Raw genomic sequence first — 19,329 nt, 5'->3', positions numbered from 1 at the left:
ATCAAACCCTCAATCTCTCCAGTTATGCACGATACAGACCCTTCAGTACTCCCCAAAATACAGCATGCTAACGAAAAGCTCATAGGAAAGGTCTTTCCACTTGTGACAGCGGGAAGTATGTAGAAAATGAAAAAATACCCTTCAAACAGAGTTAATTTAAATCAAGTGCCTAAAAATTAAAAGCCTTAATTTTTGAAGTAACTAACAATTTTGACACCTCTACTTCTGGATTTCTAAGCAACACAAACTAAGCTTGTTAACAAGCAAATTCTCAGTACATTTTCATAGATAAGCAGAGGGGAAAGAAGAGGTTGAAAATTAAGCTGGCTAAAAAAAAAAAGAAACAAAACCTGCAAAAAACTGAGTAAAAACTGGGTTTGAAAATGTTAGCAAATAAAGTGCACGGTTAATTGTTCAATTTTTCTTCTTCTTTCTTATTACAGAAAAATAATATATTGAGGAATATTACTTCTGCTTACACAGACATTCAGTGCTCAACTGATCTACTCCCTGGAGCTCCTACATCAAAATCTCACATGGTCTGACAGCTGTAAGACTTGGAAAGGGAAAGGGAGGAAGAACTGATGGCACACCCCATGGGTGGTTGGTGCCAGTGTTGGTACCAAGGCTCCTCTGCAGGAATTGAACACGCAGCTGGACAGCCAGTGATGTCAGTCCCTCCCATATTAACTTCCTCCAGCAACTGGGGATGTAGATTACCCCAAATTATTTGTGCCAATAGAACTCTGCTTCCAAACTATACCATGCCCTAAAATTGTATTTTCAGCCATTAAGGTTACAGTAGAATTTACAATATAAAAGTATTTAAAGGAAACTTCTCAGTGACAGTAAACTGAACCTTATCTCTTTTTAGGTCCACACAAGTGTATTGAGAAGACTGACTTTGACTATGTAGCACATTTTTAAAATTCTGGCTTCATGTTTGCAGCTGTTTAATTTTCCTAAAATGTTATTAGCTGACTACAATCTTTCAAATAAAATATCTGCATGAAAAGGAAAAAAAAGTCAGGGCCAAACACCAGGTCCCACTAAAGTCAAGACAGATTTTCTTTTATCTTTTTCTTCTTTTTTTTTTGTTGCCATCAGTGCTAAGAGAATTTTATTAACCTAAGAATAGGAAAACCTAAGAATTAACCTAAGAATTGGGAAAAGAAAACCAAATTATTGGGAAAAGAAACAGGACTAAAGTAGGCCACTCTTGCGAGCACCATTTTCCCCCCACTGTAAACCTTAGCTTTCAAAAGCATTTGCTGATAGGTGGTATGATGCCATTACAACTTTTTTACCTCAGCTGAATGATTATACACTCACTTTTCAGAACAGGAGGCCAGGGAACCTGTATTTTTGGGCACCAATCCTCCATTTAAGGTACTCTGCTGACACTCAAAGAGAAGTTCAAGAATAGACAAAAGAAAACAGACCTTAGCACGGTCATTGCTCCGACCGGTTCTAGCAAGAGACTTGGACATATAAAACACATAAACCAGACTGGTTCTATCTACTGTTAAGTGATAGAACTTAACAGTAGTTCTATCACTTAAGTCAGACTTAATGCTTTGATTTTTGATGTAATACTTTGCTTTTTAATACCATTTTTCTTTGAAATTTTAATAATATATTTTAAACTTTGAGACTGAAAGTATATCCTTAATCAACGATCAGTAAATGCTTCTTTTCATTTCAGTTTTCTGAGTTTTTATGAAATACATTCAGTATTTCCCATTAGGTAAGATTTTTCTCAGTCACGGGGAGATTTCCCCCAAAATCTCTGATTTTTATATAAATAGGTATGGCACAAAGTAATTAACATTTCCATTTTAAACTTACAGATTTATACAAGCTCATGTCAACAGAAGTCCAAATTTACTGTAATTACAGATTATTTACATTAAAACAAAATAAGAAATCAGTATGTAAATGTAATGTTTGTTGTAGCTAATGCAGCAGGAGGTGGTAGATTAGGTTCAAACAGCAATCAGTTAGCAAATCTGGCTAACATGTAAATGAGCAGAAGCCCTTTTGTTTACATTCTATTGCATTTTAAACTTCAGGATTTTTAAACTGTCTCATGAGCAGATGTGAAAATAAAACATTAATCTTACCATTCTTATGGAAGCTTTCAAAGTAACTAAAGCAAGGCACTGCTCCTGTCCAGCTAAACACACAATACTAATAATTGGAGTTGCAGGTTACATCGTTCTTAATTAACACTCTGCTACAGTTGATAACATACAAGACACTGCGCCCCCAACACCACTGCTCTGCAACAATCTAAAGCATTCAGCAATATATGGACCCATTCCTTGAAAGATAGGAGTTGTGGGTTTTATTTCCTATCCACACAGATGATTACACTTCCTCAGTAAGTTACAATCACTTAGCAGAAATATGTTATTTCTAATAATCCCCAAGGTATGCACCTGGGCTTAACTGTTTTGAACTTTCCAATGATTCATCAGATATAATAAAGTATCTAAGACTTTCAGCTATTTAGCATAAAAAGTACAAATTTAAAATACATTATAGCCATTAAAATGACAACAACAACAAAAAAATTGATGAAAAGCATCTCCCAGAACATAGAGGATAGAAAGGACAGAGAATCTGGATGACTCAACTCCATGGCCAGACTCTCATGCCCACACTTTTGATGTTTCTTCTTGCATTCTCCTAAACCTATTTCCTGAACTGGGTATTGTCAGCTTTCAAGAAGCATCCAAGGCAACAAAGGGAAGGAATTGCACACTGAGGAAGTGATTAATCTAATCTGACAAAGCTGGTGCAAGGGATCTCTCCCCTTGGATGATTAAATGATGGACATTCTTTGGCATCTTTCCTTGTAAGACTGTTTTCCAAAGGAAATCATGTTCTTCTCCGCCCACCTGTCCCATCTGTTAACTTTTGAACATAGTCACTACTTTTAAGGTGGTCTGGCAGTGTTAGAAAACTCTCAAAGACTGAGAACAAATCAACATCCAAGTAGAGGAAAGGGACCCAAATTACCACCCACTTTAGTAAAAGGCTGTATTAAGTATTACTTGTATTACAAGTGTAGTATTTTATACTCTATCCATCTGACCTCTGGCCAACAATCTCAGAACTACACACAGCACACGATTTCACTTTTCCTTTGACGTTACCTGACTGCCAACTGGAGGTGGATACTCTATGCAAGGGGAAAAATATTACACAGGTGCTAAAATAAGAAAAAGAGGAACCGGAGGTAGCATCAGAGGTAGGTGAGATCACAGGAAGCATGGATGGAGAAGACTGAGTTACTGCAGCAGCTGGGAATTCACTAGAAGGCAGGAATTCACCAGAAATCAGATTTCATTACATCCACAACTCAAAGAACGTTGGCTATTGTTCTGGATATTGTGCATGGATAAGTATGGATTTGCCAGCTGAAATTGTGGAAGCAGGGTGGAACTGTACAGGTGGTATTTGACATTTAAATTTAATCCTTACACCTCAATTTACTAGCATGCAGTAGTAATTCACTGGGTTTCTATTACCTATAACAGCTTTAGATAGGCCACTGGTGAACAAAGATGCCCTAGGAGATTTTTATTTGTTTAAACTGCAGGATCACTTTGCCACTACATTTAGATGCTGGTTTTAAGTCAGTACTGGGTTAAGCCCATTCAGTCTGTCACAATAAACTTCAATGCCTACCTACCAGTATGCTGGAAAAGGATGTCTGAGACACTGTTCTGCCTCAGTGTAAAGAATGGGCACAAACTGGAGTTTACAGAGTTGAGACCAGATTGTTCCTTTTACGAAGAGCAGACAGATAAAATACCCCATACTGGAATCTCAGGCTTTTCAAATATCACTTTCTGGAGATATTCAAATAACAACTATTTATCTCTAGTTCAAAATAGAAGGCATTTGAAGAAAACAGATGAACTCACAAAGTAAAGAGGCAAAGTTCTTCAACATCCATTAATAATAGATGTGAACAAGATGCTTTTAAAAATTGTGGGTAACAAACTAATCTGAATAATAACTGACCTAACAGTAGGCAGTAAACAGTGTAACTGGGTTTGGTACATTGCTTCAATTAGATGTGTTTTGATCTGCATTGATGCTTTAATTGGAGGCAAGCCTCCCCTTTCATCTAGAATTTATGACTTCAGGGAGATGATCTAGCCTTCAAATTATCCGTGTTTAAATAGCCACTAATTAGTCATCATTTGCTATCCCAAAGCTACCAACTTTTATCTTAAAAATATCCAGAACTAATCTCCACTATGAAACAAGTATAAACTATAAAAGGTAACAACCACTTTGATTTTACTAACAAGTAAAGTTCTTTAAAACTATTAATCCAATAAAAAAGGCTGGGAACTGTTTTTAAACAGTTTGTTGTTATATACTTTACTGCAGTTGCAATAAACAACACTCTTCAGACCCCAATTTTCTTTCCAGAACTGAAGACATTCAAATTACAATATACAGCAATACCTAGGTAGAAAATTTTGAAATTGGAAATGGAAACAATTACCAGCTAGTGTTTTTTCACTGTTCTTCAAATAGCTGCTGAAGTACAATGGCTTATTGTCCTCCCATACAACTACAGCTCCTGTTGGCACACACAGTTCATGTGCAGCTCACCAGCCTCTATTCAAGTGCCACTATTCCCTCTCTTAATGCTCCTCTCCTTTATCATCGTTTTTATAATTCATATCAGCATTCTTATTTCCTCCACAGACTACAGGGTAATGTGCACAAGTACCTTTTAGTAATACATAAAGTACCTTTAGTCATTAGGATGCCAGTTATTAAGTTCTATTGATCCAAAGCATTCCCTTCACTAGTAATACGACTGCACTTGGAGAATATTCTCCTATCGCCTACAAGGGCAGGAAGCCAACTCCCTCTTCAGACAACATGGAATTCATGCAGTTTGCCCAATTCCAAGCGCATCCCTCCCTCCCTGCCTTGGCTGGTCTGGAGCAGCTCCTTTCCCAGGCTCAATTCCTGCGCACCCTCTAGCGGCTACCGAATAACATTCACATTTTCCTGGTAAAAAGCACATACAGGACTGCCTTTGGGAAAAAGGGCAGGAAAGAAAACAAACCGAAGTAATTAGGTAATGGCAAATTACTTTATAAGAGCATCTTCCTTAAAACATCATTTCATTTGCAAACGTTCAGAATATTCACTGACAGCAGAAAGAGACCTGGAGGTGCTGGTCCACAGAGGCTGAACACGAGTCAGTGTGTGCCCAGGTGGGGCAACTTAAGGCCAATGGCCTCTTGGCCTGTATGAGAAATAGTGTCACCAACAGGACACTAAGGAAGTAACTGTCCCCCTGTACTGGGCACTGGTGAGGCCACACCTCAAATCCAGTGTCCCCTTTTGGGCCCCTCACAACAAGAAAGACACTTCTCTGGAAGTGTTCAAGAGATGTCTGGATGGGGCCCTTGGGGATATGTTTCAGGGCTGATTATGGTGGTCAGAGTAGATAATCTTGAAGGTCTCTTCCAACCTTGATGATTCTGTGGCTTATGAACACTCAACTGCTTGCTTCTTGAGTGTTCAAATCAGTAATAAAAGATACCCTACTCAGTTAAAGGAAATTAATTATTCAGCCTATCTACATACATTTTAAAAGTCAAAAAAAAAAAAGATAAAATAATGTAACAAACATTCCAGAAAGAAAATTCTGATCTGCTGGGAATGATTTATACAGATTTATAAGATACATTAAATGAACTAAAATAATGCAGCAACTTCTGCAAGGCCAGCTCTTATTTCCACAGGGACTGAACTTCTGTTAAAGTTATCACATCTGAGAGGTGTAAAATTCTGTATGTACCTACAACGTTCATGTACCACATCATGGTTTTAAAACCCCAGCAATCTTCTTTTCATCAACGAGGTGCTGATGTAGCTCATCCCAACACTTACTAGAGCAGTGAAAATGCTTTAGTATTTACTGACTACAGATCCCTGCACATACATGTGGCTACATAAAAACCACAAAAAACCAAATCATACAAATAGAACTTATGGTCAAAAGACTTACCCAGAATGACTTGAAGAAGGAGGAGGCAGGTCAGGTGTTAGAACATAAAGACTATTATTTTTTGGCAAGTGTAGACTTTTTAAAACAGTCTGAGGGGAGAAAAATCATTATAAATACAAAACGTTCACCAATTCTGACATATTATTTTATTTCTTTTAATTACTGATATTTATTTACAACACCACCAAATATTTTGTTTCAAGATAAATCTACTGTAACTTCAAAACATCATTTTTGTAGGTGGGCCACATTACATATAAAACCAACACAAACTAAAGTGATTTGTCCTGGGGTTTTTTTTTGGTGATGTTTTAGATTAAGAGTTCTTTGTGCCACCCGAGACATCTGACACTGTTTGAAACTCAAAATTCTTGCATTGTAATCCCCACCCACAGATGCTCAGTTTGAAACTCTGAATTCAGTTAACTGAAAACACAGTTGAAAACTTACACTATCATCTACATCTCCAGTCTTCCACCCTTTTAACAGCATTTTAGATGCAGGAATCTGAAGTTCATTTTCTAGAATATGTTTGATATCTCCTAAAGAAAAAAAACAAAGAAAATACATAAAATACACCCACTTACTGCTTTATTTCAAACAGTACTGAGTCATAATTAAAAAAACAATACCAAGGAAAAATTTACTACCCAAATAATTTTTAGTCTAGTTACTCTTGTAACATCCACTTCAAACAGTAAAGGACAAATGAAGCTTAAAAAAAAAAATCACAAAGCATGAATGATTGGAGAATCACAGGAGGATCTGATGATTTGGACATATATTTGGATAATTCTGCATATGTCAGACACACACATTTACAGCTGTATGTTATCTGGAGCACCAAACTTTGCCAGCAACAAAGAGGGTGCTTATTTTTGATACCAAATTCCATTATCAATAGTCCTGACCTGAAGAACTGGAATGTTCATACAATTTGACTGCTCTGACAGCTTTTTTGATGTTTTGTACATTTTGATGCTCTCTTCTCTCTTTAGTTATATTACAATTATAAAATAATTCAGGCTGGAAGGTACCTCAGGAGCTCATCTGGCTCCAGCCCAACTCAAAGGTCTAATTAAATCAGTTTAGTCAAAGATTTGTCCAGCTAGCTCTTGAACACACCTAAGGATGGAAATTTGACAACTTTTCTGGCCAACTTGTTCCAGTACTTCACCACCTTCACAACAACAAAAATTCTTTTATCTAACATGAATTCTTGATGTTGCAAATTGTGTCTATTGTGTCTCATTATCATAAGCCTCCGAGAGAAGTCTGGCTCCATCTTCTCTGTGTTCTCCAGCAGGTAGCTATAGACAGAGGTAAGGTCTGTACCTCTCCCCTGCCCCTCTCCAGGCTGAACAAATCCATTTCTCTGTGCCTCTCCTATTAGCCCTGTGTTCCAAACCCCTGCCTGGGGGGGAATATCAACACCTTTCTTGCACTGGGGACCTCAAAATCCGACACAGTGCTCCAGATGCAGCTTTGCCAGTGCTGAAGGGAGGGTAATAATTACTGCCCTGGATCCTGGCTACACTCTTGCCAACACAGCCTGGGACATGGCTGGCCTTCCTCACTGCAAGGGTTCACTGCTGATCCCTTTTATTATTAAGTTGCTTTCTAGCCTATCAGTCCTCAGCCAGCTCACAGATGGGAATACATGGAGTTATCCCATCCCAGATGCAGGACTTCAACTTTGTTTTCTTGGAACTTCATGAGGCTTCTGTAAGCCCATTTCTCCAGGCTGTCCAGGACCGTCTAAACAGCAGCCTTGCCCTTCAGAATATCAGCACTTTCTCTGATGTGATTAAGATTTATTTTGAGCAGCTTTTTATCCAGTCCTTATCTTAACAATATGAATAGAAAAACACAACAGCAGAGTACATCAAAGGCCTTACTAAAGCCACAGTGACATCCACTGTTCTCCCTTTGTCCACAGAGCCAGTCATCAAATCACAAAAGGCAAATAAATAATGCTGACTGATTAGGCAGAACTTCCCTTTAGCAAATCCATGCTGGCTGTTTCAAATCACCTTCTTTTCTCTCCTGTGCTCAGAAAGTGCTTCCACGAAGATTTTCGTCCATAATTCTCCCACAGACCAAGTGCAGCAATCACCACTGAACAGTAGGTTCACATTTTCCTTAGCCTTCCTTTTCATGCTGATGTACTGACAGAAACACTTCTAATCCATCAGTGGTTTCAGCTTCACCTGAGTTTTGGTCTTCCTAACTCCAAATCTGCGCACTGGCAACACCTCTGTGTTCCTCCAGGGTAGCCCACCATTACTTTCCCCCTTTGGTGTACTTTCTTTTAGCATTTAGCTCAGTTGGAAATTCTTTCTTCTTCTGCCTTCTGCCATGCTTGCTCCTCTTGCATGTTGGAAGAACTGTTCCTGTGCTTTGAAGAGGTTGTCCTTGAAGATCAACCAGCTCCCCCAGGCTCATTTGCCCTCCAGGGATCCTGCCAAGCAGATCCCCAAAGAAGCAAAAAATATTCTTTCCTCAAGCCCACAGCTGAAATTCTACCATTTGTCTTGCTCACTTCTCTCAGGACTTTAAACTCAAAGGTTTTAAACACAAGGCTGCCCTCAGTCTTTATATCCCAAGATATAGAAGACATGAACTGCCTTCTGCCCTACAGCTTTCAGGTAAAAACCATCAAGAAGTTATTAAGAAAAGAAAAAACATAACAGTATGGCTGCAAAATCCTGATTTGATCAGATTTTTATGTCTAATTTCCATGGACGCAACAGTGCAATAGAAAACATAGAACACGCATCAAGAATTCAAACTAATCATCACTAGGTGGCACCAGCCACCTAAAAAGACAAATAAGGATCAAAAGTTCCAATTTGAAAATTTCATCCCAGACAAAAGGCTGCAGCACAGAAAATTGTTTCTATCAACTATTTCTTCATGTAGTTCCTTATTTGGATCTGTATAAGCTCTTCACTAAAAACAAAAAATAAAAAAAAACCCTCTTCTTCCTTAGCAAAAGTAAATTAACTCACAGTTTGGGGAATGTAAATAATAACACTAACAATATCATAGTTCTAAGAAAATGCAACAATTTTAGGATAAAGACTATAAAACTGATAAAAGAAACCCTAATTTGAACAAAAGAATCAAACAAAAACTGAGCAGAGAAGAATCCAACTATGGTCTTCACACCGGGAAGATCTCTAATCCTGTCACTAATCCTATGAAGAAAGAGAAGCCATACAGATGCAAAGAGGAAATGCTAAGATCATCCACTTATTAACAGATTGCATCTATACTAATCCTGCCCCAAATTACGTTTTCATGCCTAAACTTAATCATTAATCTCCATTTGGTTTCTGAAGCAAGTTCATAAGAAAACTAGATTTCAAAATAAATATTTGATAGATCACTAACCTTTACAATGGATTAGTGAAATTTTGCTTTTTTAAAGCTGTAAAGAGATTTCAAAATGGTTAGTAGTTGTGGAGGCTGCATTTTGGGGGGATTTTTTTTTCCTTTTTGAAGGGTTTTGCTTTGCTTTGCTTTAGGATTTGAATTTTGGGAGTTTGTTTTTGTTTTAGGATAACAGTTTTCGCTGAATTTTTACAAATCCTTACCAACTGAGGAGCTGTCTTCAAGTACTACATCCACATTTCTGTCTCTGTACTCAACCCTGAAGTCAAGCATTCGAGGTTGTCTTTCCACTATTTGTCTAGATGGCACTACATGGCGAAATGCTGAGGATGAGGAAGGGGTTGAAGAAGCTGCTGTAGAATGACTTGTGGGGCCATAGGCTGGTCCATGTAAAGTCTCTCCACCGTACTCACTGAAAGACATGCAGATAAGATGATTTAAACAGAACAGTTTGATACATTTAAATGAAAGCTAGCAAAGTGAAATGACAGTGTTATTCACTTATTACGGTCCACAGCAGGCACCTCTTGAATAACTACTGTCATATCTGAATATACTATGCATCTAACCATTAGTAATTCGAAAACAGCTTTCATATCAGCAACATTAACATTTCAGGACTCAGAAGTGCAACAGGAGATCAGCATGGATGACAAACAAGCATTTAAGTAAGTATTCCAGTCTAAAAATCATTATGTAATTAATACCAGAATTATCTTGAGAAGGATTATGACCATATCAAAACTGGCATTTCATTTGATAAGCGTAAAGCTTTGCCTTTTAGATGTTCTTACCAGGAAGATCACCTGTGCTGAGCAGTTACAAGACATCATGATGGTGGATGCAAGACAAGAAAAGGTATGCACTGAAGGAATGGAAGCCAAGCAAGGAAGGATTTAGGAAATGCTGAAACACAGCTTGCCTCGTTTCCATTCTTTAACAGAACTTATTTGAAAAATGCCTTCTATCCCTCTTGAAGATACCATGAGATCTCTCAATGGAAATGCTTCATACAGCAAGTCAAATCTGTCATCTAGAGAAGACCTGAACTTTTAAAAAGTGCAAATGTGGATGGCAATGCATGTCACAGCTATTGCAAACCCCATTATTGTGCCTTACATTTGAAACAAAAAAACATGTTGTGCTTGTAAAACAAGGAGCTCCTTCACTTCTCACATCAGCAGGCTCAGAAGGATGAACTCCCAGCTACAAAGACCCACACTCAGAGACCCACAGTTCAAAAGTCAAAGACCCAAAAGTCTAAAGAGTACAAGAAACAGTCTTATTTTCAGGATTTAAAAAAGTATAAATACCGAGTGATGGGTCACTGTCTTAAATCTGATGGCCAACTATGAATTAAGTACTATAACCATTTTGTTAATAGACCCAAGAAGCAATGAGTAACCCAATTCTGCAGACTGGATTGTAAAACAAACAACTAAATTACAAAACCAAACGTGCTTTTTTCACTTCAATAAATTAACTTACTTCAAGCCCAGTTATTAATTCTATTTGATTCCACCATAAAAGACATCCTTTATATCTGACTGGTAACCTCTAATGGAACACAAAAAGCCTCACATCAGTAAAATAAGCCTCATATGAAAACCACCAAAACCAGGCTTTAAGCCTACCAAGCCTCCCTTTAAACCACTTCCATTGGAAGGGAAAAAAAACCCAAAAAACCATTTGGAACACATTTGACTATCTACTCATTTCTAAAAATTGACGAATTACTGTGGAACAATGCTGTAGGTGGACACTGGACCAGCATGTTATCCAAGTCTGGCAGAACTACTACAGCTACTCCCCAGTTTCTTTCATCCAATCAAACATTCTGGTATTTTGGATAGAAATGCTTTGAGGTCAGGACTTATTAACACAGGTAGAAAAAGTGCTCAGTACAACAAAGACTTGGTCTCAAATTGACTAAGTAGGCCTTACAGTAATTATATATTTAGTAACTTAACTGAGCAAATAAAGTTTTATCCTCAATCAAAAACTGACTCTATTTAATGATAGCTTTAGTAAGTATTGACACACAGGTCAAACCACCAATTTACCTACATTATATATCTTCTGCCGTCATTAAACTTTTTATAATAGTACATTAAGTACTTTTCTGAACAAAATTTTAAACACTACTTTACTGTCTCTCTCAGGTAACTCAATTCCTGTTCTGCTGTTTTCAATTGCCTCATCAGCACTTAGAAGAACAAGCTTCAGTGACTTCAAGACATCCAAGCATGAGTATACAAGCCAAAATTTAATTCAGAAACTGAAAGAAAATCAGTAAACCTACTTTTAGAAAGGAACAACCTTACTTTATCTATCGCAGCTTCTGCTGCCTGTAATTCAATACAAGAAAAATAAAAAAAAAAAACCTATGAAAATACAAACACTTTTGGCCAAGAACAGGGAAGCATGGAATATCAATACCTTTAAAAATGCACAAGGGAAAAGAAAATACTTAGCCAGAAGCAAACCAATATCCAGACTCAGTAGAGAGAACCCCACACAGAGTGACCCAGCAACCAGTGAATTCAAAATAAAAATTAATCTGAATAGATGTTTGAGCTAGTCCTCCACCAATTGAAAATTGAATGTTAAGTCAGTTTTGCCACTAATAGAATTTGTGGGTCCAGAAACAGCTTTAAAAGGAGAATTACATCATCTTAGGATTCAGGAAGAAAAAAATGTGACTGTTACCCAGCATCACTCTCTGCAAGTAATACTCCAGTCCTGTGTGCTTACCTTTGCAGAATGCCATTTTCTTGTGGTATAACACCATTTATAGCTGCCTGAGAACAGAAAACAGATTTTGAGTCAAGCATACAGAACAACAAAAATACACCAGAACTTATATAATGTGTTTTAAAGTGTGATCAACTTGCTTCAAAATATGCCCTGAAATGCTCTCCATTCAATGAATATTCTTGGTAAACAGTATTGGCATTACAGTATCTGCATAAAACAAAACCCACATCTAAGTGCAAATGAACAGGAACTGAAGCTCAGACTCCTGCATGATTGTGATGGGTTTCCCAGGTGGAATGCATGGGAATAAACTGCCTGGCCCACGCTCAGTCAATATAACACTCTGTACACTTGCTACTCACACACCTTGGACACGCTGCTCTCAAACACACTGAGCCAACTGTGCACGGCCAGGGCAGCCAGACAGCACGTACACAGAAAATATTACGTTTCCCAGACGCATCAGGCCTGCACAAACCCATAAAGCTGCCCAGCTGCACACACACCGCGTGCTGCCAGCCTCGTGTGCTCCCAAACTGCTGCAGTGGGAGCAAACAGCCCCAGGGGCTCCTCCCCACCCACGCCTTCCCCCCAGCTCACACACACAGACACCGCCCGGCCCCCCCTCGGAGCACTCCTGTGCCAGGGAATCACAGAAATGACCACCCCCAAAATTCAAACAATCTTCAGGTAGAAGAGGAAGTATTTTTTAAGTAAGGTTTATGAAGTTAAATACCGTGCCATGCTGTCCAGATCACCAGAATAAACAAAATATTACTTGTGTAAGTACAAACCTGGCCATCTGCATTCAGGTTTGGTCTTACTGGAAATTACAGGGTTATTAACTATAAAAATATCTTAATGAATTCCATCTTATATTAGAACACATTATATTTTTAAATAGTCACAACATACCCCAGTTGCAAGTTCAAAACCCTAATTCTGACAAAATTTCTGCTAAATCTCTTGTAGCATTGCTCCATTCTGTGCTGTAGAAAGTTAATTTCCAGCACATCTGATGCTACAGTAGTTTGTATAAACTTTGAAATTATATCAGGATGAGGGAAAAGCCTGGAAAATAAGTAAGACTCTCTTAAACAGTATTTTGAAGCCAACTTATTGCAGACTGCTTCAAACCACCAAAAAAGTGTTTAAAAGCATTTCCTTGCTAGGATTTTTCAGATTTGAGGAGCACTTAGAGTGACTCCATGTGAGCTGGTGAAGGTGACTTACACACTTGCTCCTCAGCTGATTAAACTTTGTTCTGACTATTGCTAGAAGACACAGGAGCAAAGACGTCAGAACCCCACCTAACTTCAGGCTTTTAATCCTAGCACAGCAGGGAGCAGACAAGGTGGAATAGCACGGGAGGGAATTTGGCAGGGAATGAGAAAAATTTAAAAAAAAAAAAAATCTAGAGAGGAGAAAAAAACAGACTTCAAAAGACTTATTCTATTTCTCTCTGTGACAATCTTTATAATCACATGTTGAGTTCACAGGTACATATTTGTTAGGTTTAACAGCGTGATTAAAGAGAGCTTGGAGCATCACACTAATCTCTATTTTCTCCTCTACCAGCAGCAATTCATGTGATTCTGCTATCACAATTTCTAATATCCTTGTGTGTCAGATATACCTGCCCTGTTGGCCAGAACACCTGGTGAATGAGTGTCCAGTCCCTGATGGAGAAGAGAACACTGATGTTTAGAAGCTCATAGATCCCCTGGTACTCCAGGAGGACAAAGTCATATACTGCCACCGAACTACCAACACTCCTCATCCATCAGCATCATTTTTACAAACTGACGTTAAAAAATGTAGCTTAAGTAAGTGCTTAATAAAGACAAAAATAGATGTAATCAAGATTTAAATGCTATGGTTTCTTTTCCTCCAAATATATAAACATGATTTTTTACAATTTCCATTAAAAATTAAGGCTACATAAAGTCAAAAAGCTTTATTGCTGAACTCAGCTAAATTATTATGATATTGCAATAAGATCATGCATTTAGTAACAAATATTGCATAATTAATAATAAAAAAAGCAGAGAAGGAAAAGGTCAGATGTATCTATAAGCTACAGCAACAACCCATGAGGCTGTATCAAATTACAGGGAAACCAAAGTTCCCTACCAGATCAGTTTTTAAATCAGTTTATCCACCGTGCATGGCAATAATCAGTGGTTTCTTTTTAACAATGTGTCTCATTTATCATCATTGTGGTTTTTGTAGTCATACATAGCTCTTGATCGTGTTCATCTAATAAACCTCCAGGAAAGAGTAGGAGGTTTTGGTTTATTTGGGTTTTTCAGGATTGGCTTCCCCCTCCCATACTCTTCAGCAACATACATTTAATTTCTGTCAACCACTAGATAATGTTAGTTGAAAGGCAAAATTATCCTTTATTTTGCATCTCTAAGACACAGAGAGCAAATACAGGTTTTGTACCACAGAACCTACACTAATAATGATCTGCTGGCACAAGAGAGTTCTCTTTACTCACAAAAAAGGAGCTGCTTCAGCTATAAAGAAATAAAGCAGTGTGGCATTTCCACACTTCTGTCAAAGCTCTTGTCTCAAGAGGATTAAATCGGCTCAAACTTCTTCTGAGCCTGCTTAGAGGGGTTAAATATGATAGAGGCTCCAAGCTATTTTCTTTAAAACTGAATAACTCACTTGTTCATGTCCTTAGTTTTGTAAACTTGATGACATTTAAGGGGCACAGCAGAAAAAAAATCAGCACCAGTATTATGTAGTCTTTTGATGGAAAGACCTCTATTAACCACACTGTAAAACTAAAGAGTCTGGACACTGTTTGTTAAGCAAGATGGAAGATTAAAATGGTGTAAACAACAAATGGTAGCAGTGCATATGTACATACTGCATAAATATTAAATATCCATGTTCTTACAAGACAGCTATAAGTAGGCCCTGCAACAAAAAAAAGAAAAAGGAACAACCATCTGCTTTAGAATTTCACTGGGAGAAGGTTGTGTCTATTACAAAAAAAATTAAAACAAGAACACGTTACTAAGGCAGGATGTGTTCCAGGCTGTTCTTCCCCAGTGTCAGTCCCCTTTGAGAGAAGATCACATCTCTATGGTTATGCAAACATTCAAAGATATCACATTTTTTGTCTCTCCAAACACGTATCTTTGATCACCAGCCTCTCTGACCAATTTATAGCAATTAAAAGGGGGTATTTCGCTTGAAATAATTTTAATAACCAGTGCAAAATCTCTTCATGGGTTATTAAACAGAAAGATACCATGTCTGGATCTTCAGTTCCCAATAACCTGTTGCTGAGAGTGCAAGTGGCATTCCATGCATATGCTGTGGGAGAACCCACTGTGTGTCCACGAGGGTCATTGCTGGCTATGAGGTACCACAGCCTCGACAGTATCTGCCTGTTCAAATACTATCACTATTTAATGAGTGAAGTTCACCTTAAATGGAAAATTATAGAGGTTTCAGAAGATTTTTCCCAAAGCCAAGAATCTCAGGTGTGTCTCAGTACTATACATAGGCAAATTCTACCATAACACACAACACTCAAACAACTACCAGGCCTACCATTTATTTTAGGAAATTGTAAGCTGAATTTAGCTATTCTTGATTTATGCATTATGTTTATGGATATGAATCATATATTCAGGAATTGGAACAGCTTATTTAAGAATTCATTAAGCACTGCATAACCTGACTTAATTGGACCTGCTTTGGACCAGACCAGCATCCAGAAACAACTTCCCAACTCAAGCACTCTGTGACTTCATCATCCAAGAGTGTATCTTGGTAAACATGCCTGTGAATCTTGGTTTTTTTAAATGAACATGATATAATACTGGACTGACAAATGCTCATTACAAAGGTCCAAAGTAACAATATTTTTTTTGTGTTTGTTTCAGCAGCACACTTTCAAATAACAATATCAAAACATATTAAATCCAACTTTTTTCTTCCCTATGTTTGCAGGAAACAAAAAGCAATAGGGTTAATGAAAGGTTACCAAATTCCTTAACTGTTTGGGCAACCCAAAATTCTGTGGTATTCTGTAAACAAACTGAAATTATTTAAGTGACTAAAGAACACTGTGAAGCAAACTGTGAAATTTAGAACTTTTCCTCAAGGGAATATTAACTTACACACGTTAGTCAGTTCTGATTAAATGTGACTATCTTTTATGAGTACAAAACAGTGTTAGAGCGAAAACAGCAACAATGAAGCAAGAATGCTGATGACTTCTCTTAAAATACACAATTACAGTGTTAACCATTTAAAAGCAATTAGGCACATCTTACAGTGATGCTCATCCCAGGGAATGAAGGTCCTATCAAAATTTATCAACAAATTGCAGTATTTTAGATAGCACAAACATTAAACTCACAAGTCGTAAATACTCAGTGGTTATCACAAAGTTTGAAGAAGGACTGGATTTGCCAATCATATTATTTACATGCTGAGGTCTACAAATATATATATACATACAGTGATATACAAGGCAGGGGATTCCTTCCTCTTCATGGACTACAGATGGGAGATAATTTTTAAATTTCCAAAATTTAGAAGTGATGTTTAGATGAATTATCTTAACAATTAAAATCAGGCCCAGGCAAAAGCTCAGTTAAAGGCTTCTGCAACGGGTGAGGATGGAACTCTTCCTCGGTGGCCACCTCTTGTTCCTCCTCTCTCCTTTCCAACTCTCCATACCACAGAATGGCTTTCCAGACCCTACCCTAGATACAGACCCTTTAAAATTTTCCTCTTCAAACTCAAACCTCTACCCCAATGTGGAGCAAGAGCTTTTACAAAGCACAATGCAAGATCAACTTTCCAAACTGATACTAGAAAACACATCTCTAAGCAAAAGAAGAAAGCAAATTCAAGCTGCACAATGCTGGAAGAACAATCCTTTCAGAGGAAGAGGCTACAGAAATGTAAATACCACGGACATGAGAGCTGCATGAGTTTCACTGAGATAAATAATCATTTCATCTTAACACAACCAGCACAAGCTGCTTGCACAGAATTCCAGAAGCCTTATTTAAGTTTGAGTGAATTCAGCAAGTAAGACCACTTGAGTCTACTTAATAAAGCCCACGCAGAGCTTTACATTTGTTTAGCTAAAAATTGAGAAGGTTTACATTAAACAAACACAATATCCAAATGAGACAGAGACATAGGGTAATAAGAACAGCAACAGCAGATGACTTAATCCAAAATCCATGGATGTCCAACCAAACAGCATCAACTGCTTCAGAAAGTCACAGGGAAATATAATGGAGTCACTTGCTCATGCGGTGTTTTCTTCCAATCCTCCAATTTTCTGTAGGTCTGACACATTCAGATTTATAGCCTTTATAATTTTTTCTTTGCATTCAACTTAATGCAATAGCCTCGTAAACCACATATTTAATTACTTCTATGAAATTCAGTAAGAGCTTTCTTAGATGAGGGGACTCATTTATTATGACTTTCAAAAAATCTGTATTCTTCCCTAAATGCCACAAACTCAGATTTTACTTTCGGTTTAAGATGCCTGGTAAGCTAAAAACAAAGTTCTGCATTTTGTGTCTTTCCTGTTTATTTTGCCTCTTCTTCCTATTATATATTTAACATCTCCTTGATATAAAAACAATTTCTCTCAAATCACAAATTCAGAAAGTTCACCCCAAGCTGTTTTCTACATCAGTAGAAGGAAAGAGAGCCCATTGTCTTAAGAGGAAGAGGTGCCAGTGGCTGGTAGGACTGTATTTTAAAATATAACCAAAAAATGGTCATTTTGATGTTTCACACTACAAAACAAAGAAAAACCTGTTTTTATCTTTGGCCTGACCCTTTCAGCATTTAATCTTAGATTTATTTCTCTGATTACACAAGTGAATATAACCAAAACCTACATGCAAAACCTCACTACAGAGGGTGAGATGACACACAAGACAAACATACTGTGGTTTTGAGTTCTGCAGGAAAAAAAAGATTCTAACTGTTATATTTTGGACATATCAGCCAGTATTCAGCTGTGCTATCAATCCATCCTGCTGGAGGATCACTCAAGATTTGCTGAATTTCAGCAAATTAAACTTTTTTTTTAAAGCTAAAAGTGTAATGAAATATACCAAAAAGCCCTCATTAAGCAATCTATAATATACTAGAAAAATTATTTCTTATCCTTTGTATTTTATATTTCGACAGCACAGAAAGGGTCACTAAAGGGTCTCTGTTTATAATTGTCATTCCATTGCAAATAATTCTACTCCTAATTTGGGCTAAATGTGATATTATCCCTGACATACAGTATTCTTACTTTAATTTTGTTGCTTTTGTTGATAAATTTGTTATCCTAAAGATTTAAAATACACTTTTTATTTGGCATTCCAACAAAATAAATGGATGACAGAACTCCAAATGCCTTCTACAATTGCGAGCTTAAAAAAAAAAAAAAGGAAACAAAACCCAAAACTGAACAAATGTTATCCAGAGAGGAAAAACAAATAATTAAATGATAAGGCATAAAGGAAAGCATTAATGAGACAAAGCATCCATGAAAAGACCTAAAAAGCAAAAGTGAGTTTCAAACTGCTTCCAAACCATAAATCTGCATGACAAAGGAACACACTTTCATACACAACGGCAAAGCAAAACAGAAGTGCAAAGATTTATTAGTTCCTTTTGAGCACAGAAGCATTTCTTATAATGAAACTAACTCACAGGGCTCTGCTACATGCATATATTGCAGTAACAACAGTAAATGCTTTGAAATAATGCTCCCCTAATCACATTTGTTCTGACCTGCTGATACTGTGACTTTGGGAAACCAGATAGAGTAAAACCACACACAGATTTTTCTTGCCATCAATTAACAACAATAAAACAAAAAAAGTAGAAAGTTCCAGAATAAGCAGCAGAAGTTTCACCAACTGGTGCTGACAAAAACATACTGTAAATATTAGTCAAATACTGTAGTCAATCTGGATTAATACAATAAAGGTTTACTGAAACCAGCTGTAATACCATCACTTCTTTCTGCTCCAAAACATCGAGATCAGACTGTGAGATTCCCAAGCAGGAAAATGTGGCTTCTGAGCAGCTTTAAACAACTACCAAATCTCGCCTGTTAC

At 37.4% G+C, this 19,329-nt stretch overlaps 1 protein-coding gene across 2 annotated transcripts in view; it reads right to left on the bottom strand.

The window, feature by feature from the left end:
- FAF1 (Fas associated factor 1) overlaps window positions 1-19,329 on the bottom strand; it is a 158,911-nt gene that overhangs the window by 109,178 nt on the left and 30,404 nt on the right. For both annotated transcript variants that reach the window (XM_064665251.1, XM_064665252.1), the window contains 4 exons: window positions 12,206-12,252; window positions 9,655-9,863; window positions 6,506-6,597; window positions 6,056-6,144 (listed from right to left, as the gene is read on the bottom strand). In XM_064665251.1, the coding sequence (XP_064521321.1) occupies window positions 6,056-6,144; window positions 6,506-6,597; window positions 9,655-9,863; window positions 12,206-12,252 (437 nt within the window). The remainder of the gene's footprint in view (window positions 1-6,055; window positions 6,145-6,505; window positions 6,598-9,654; window positions 9,864-12,205; window positions 12,253-19,329) is intronic.

Source organism: Pseudopipra pipra, chromosome 9, assembly GCF_036250125.1.
Source record: "Pseudopipra pipra isolate bDixPip1 chromosome 9, bDixPip1.hap1, whole genome shotgun sequence".
Lineage (NCBI taxonomy): Eukaryota > Metazoa > Chordata > Aves > Passeriformes > Pipridae > Pseudopipra > Pseudopipra pipra.
This window is presented reverse-complemented; position numbering and strand designations above follow the sequence as displayed.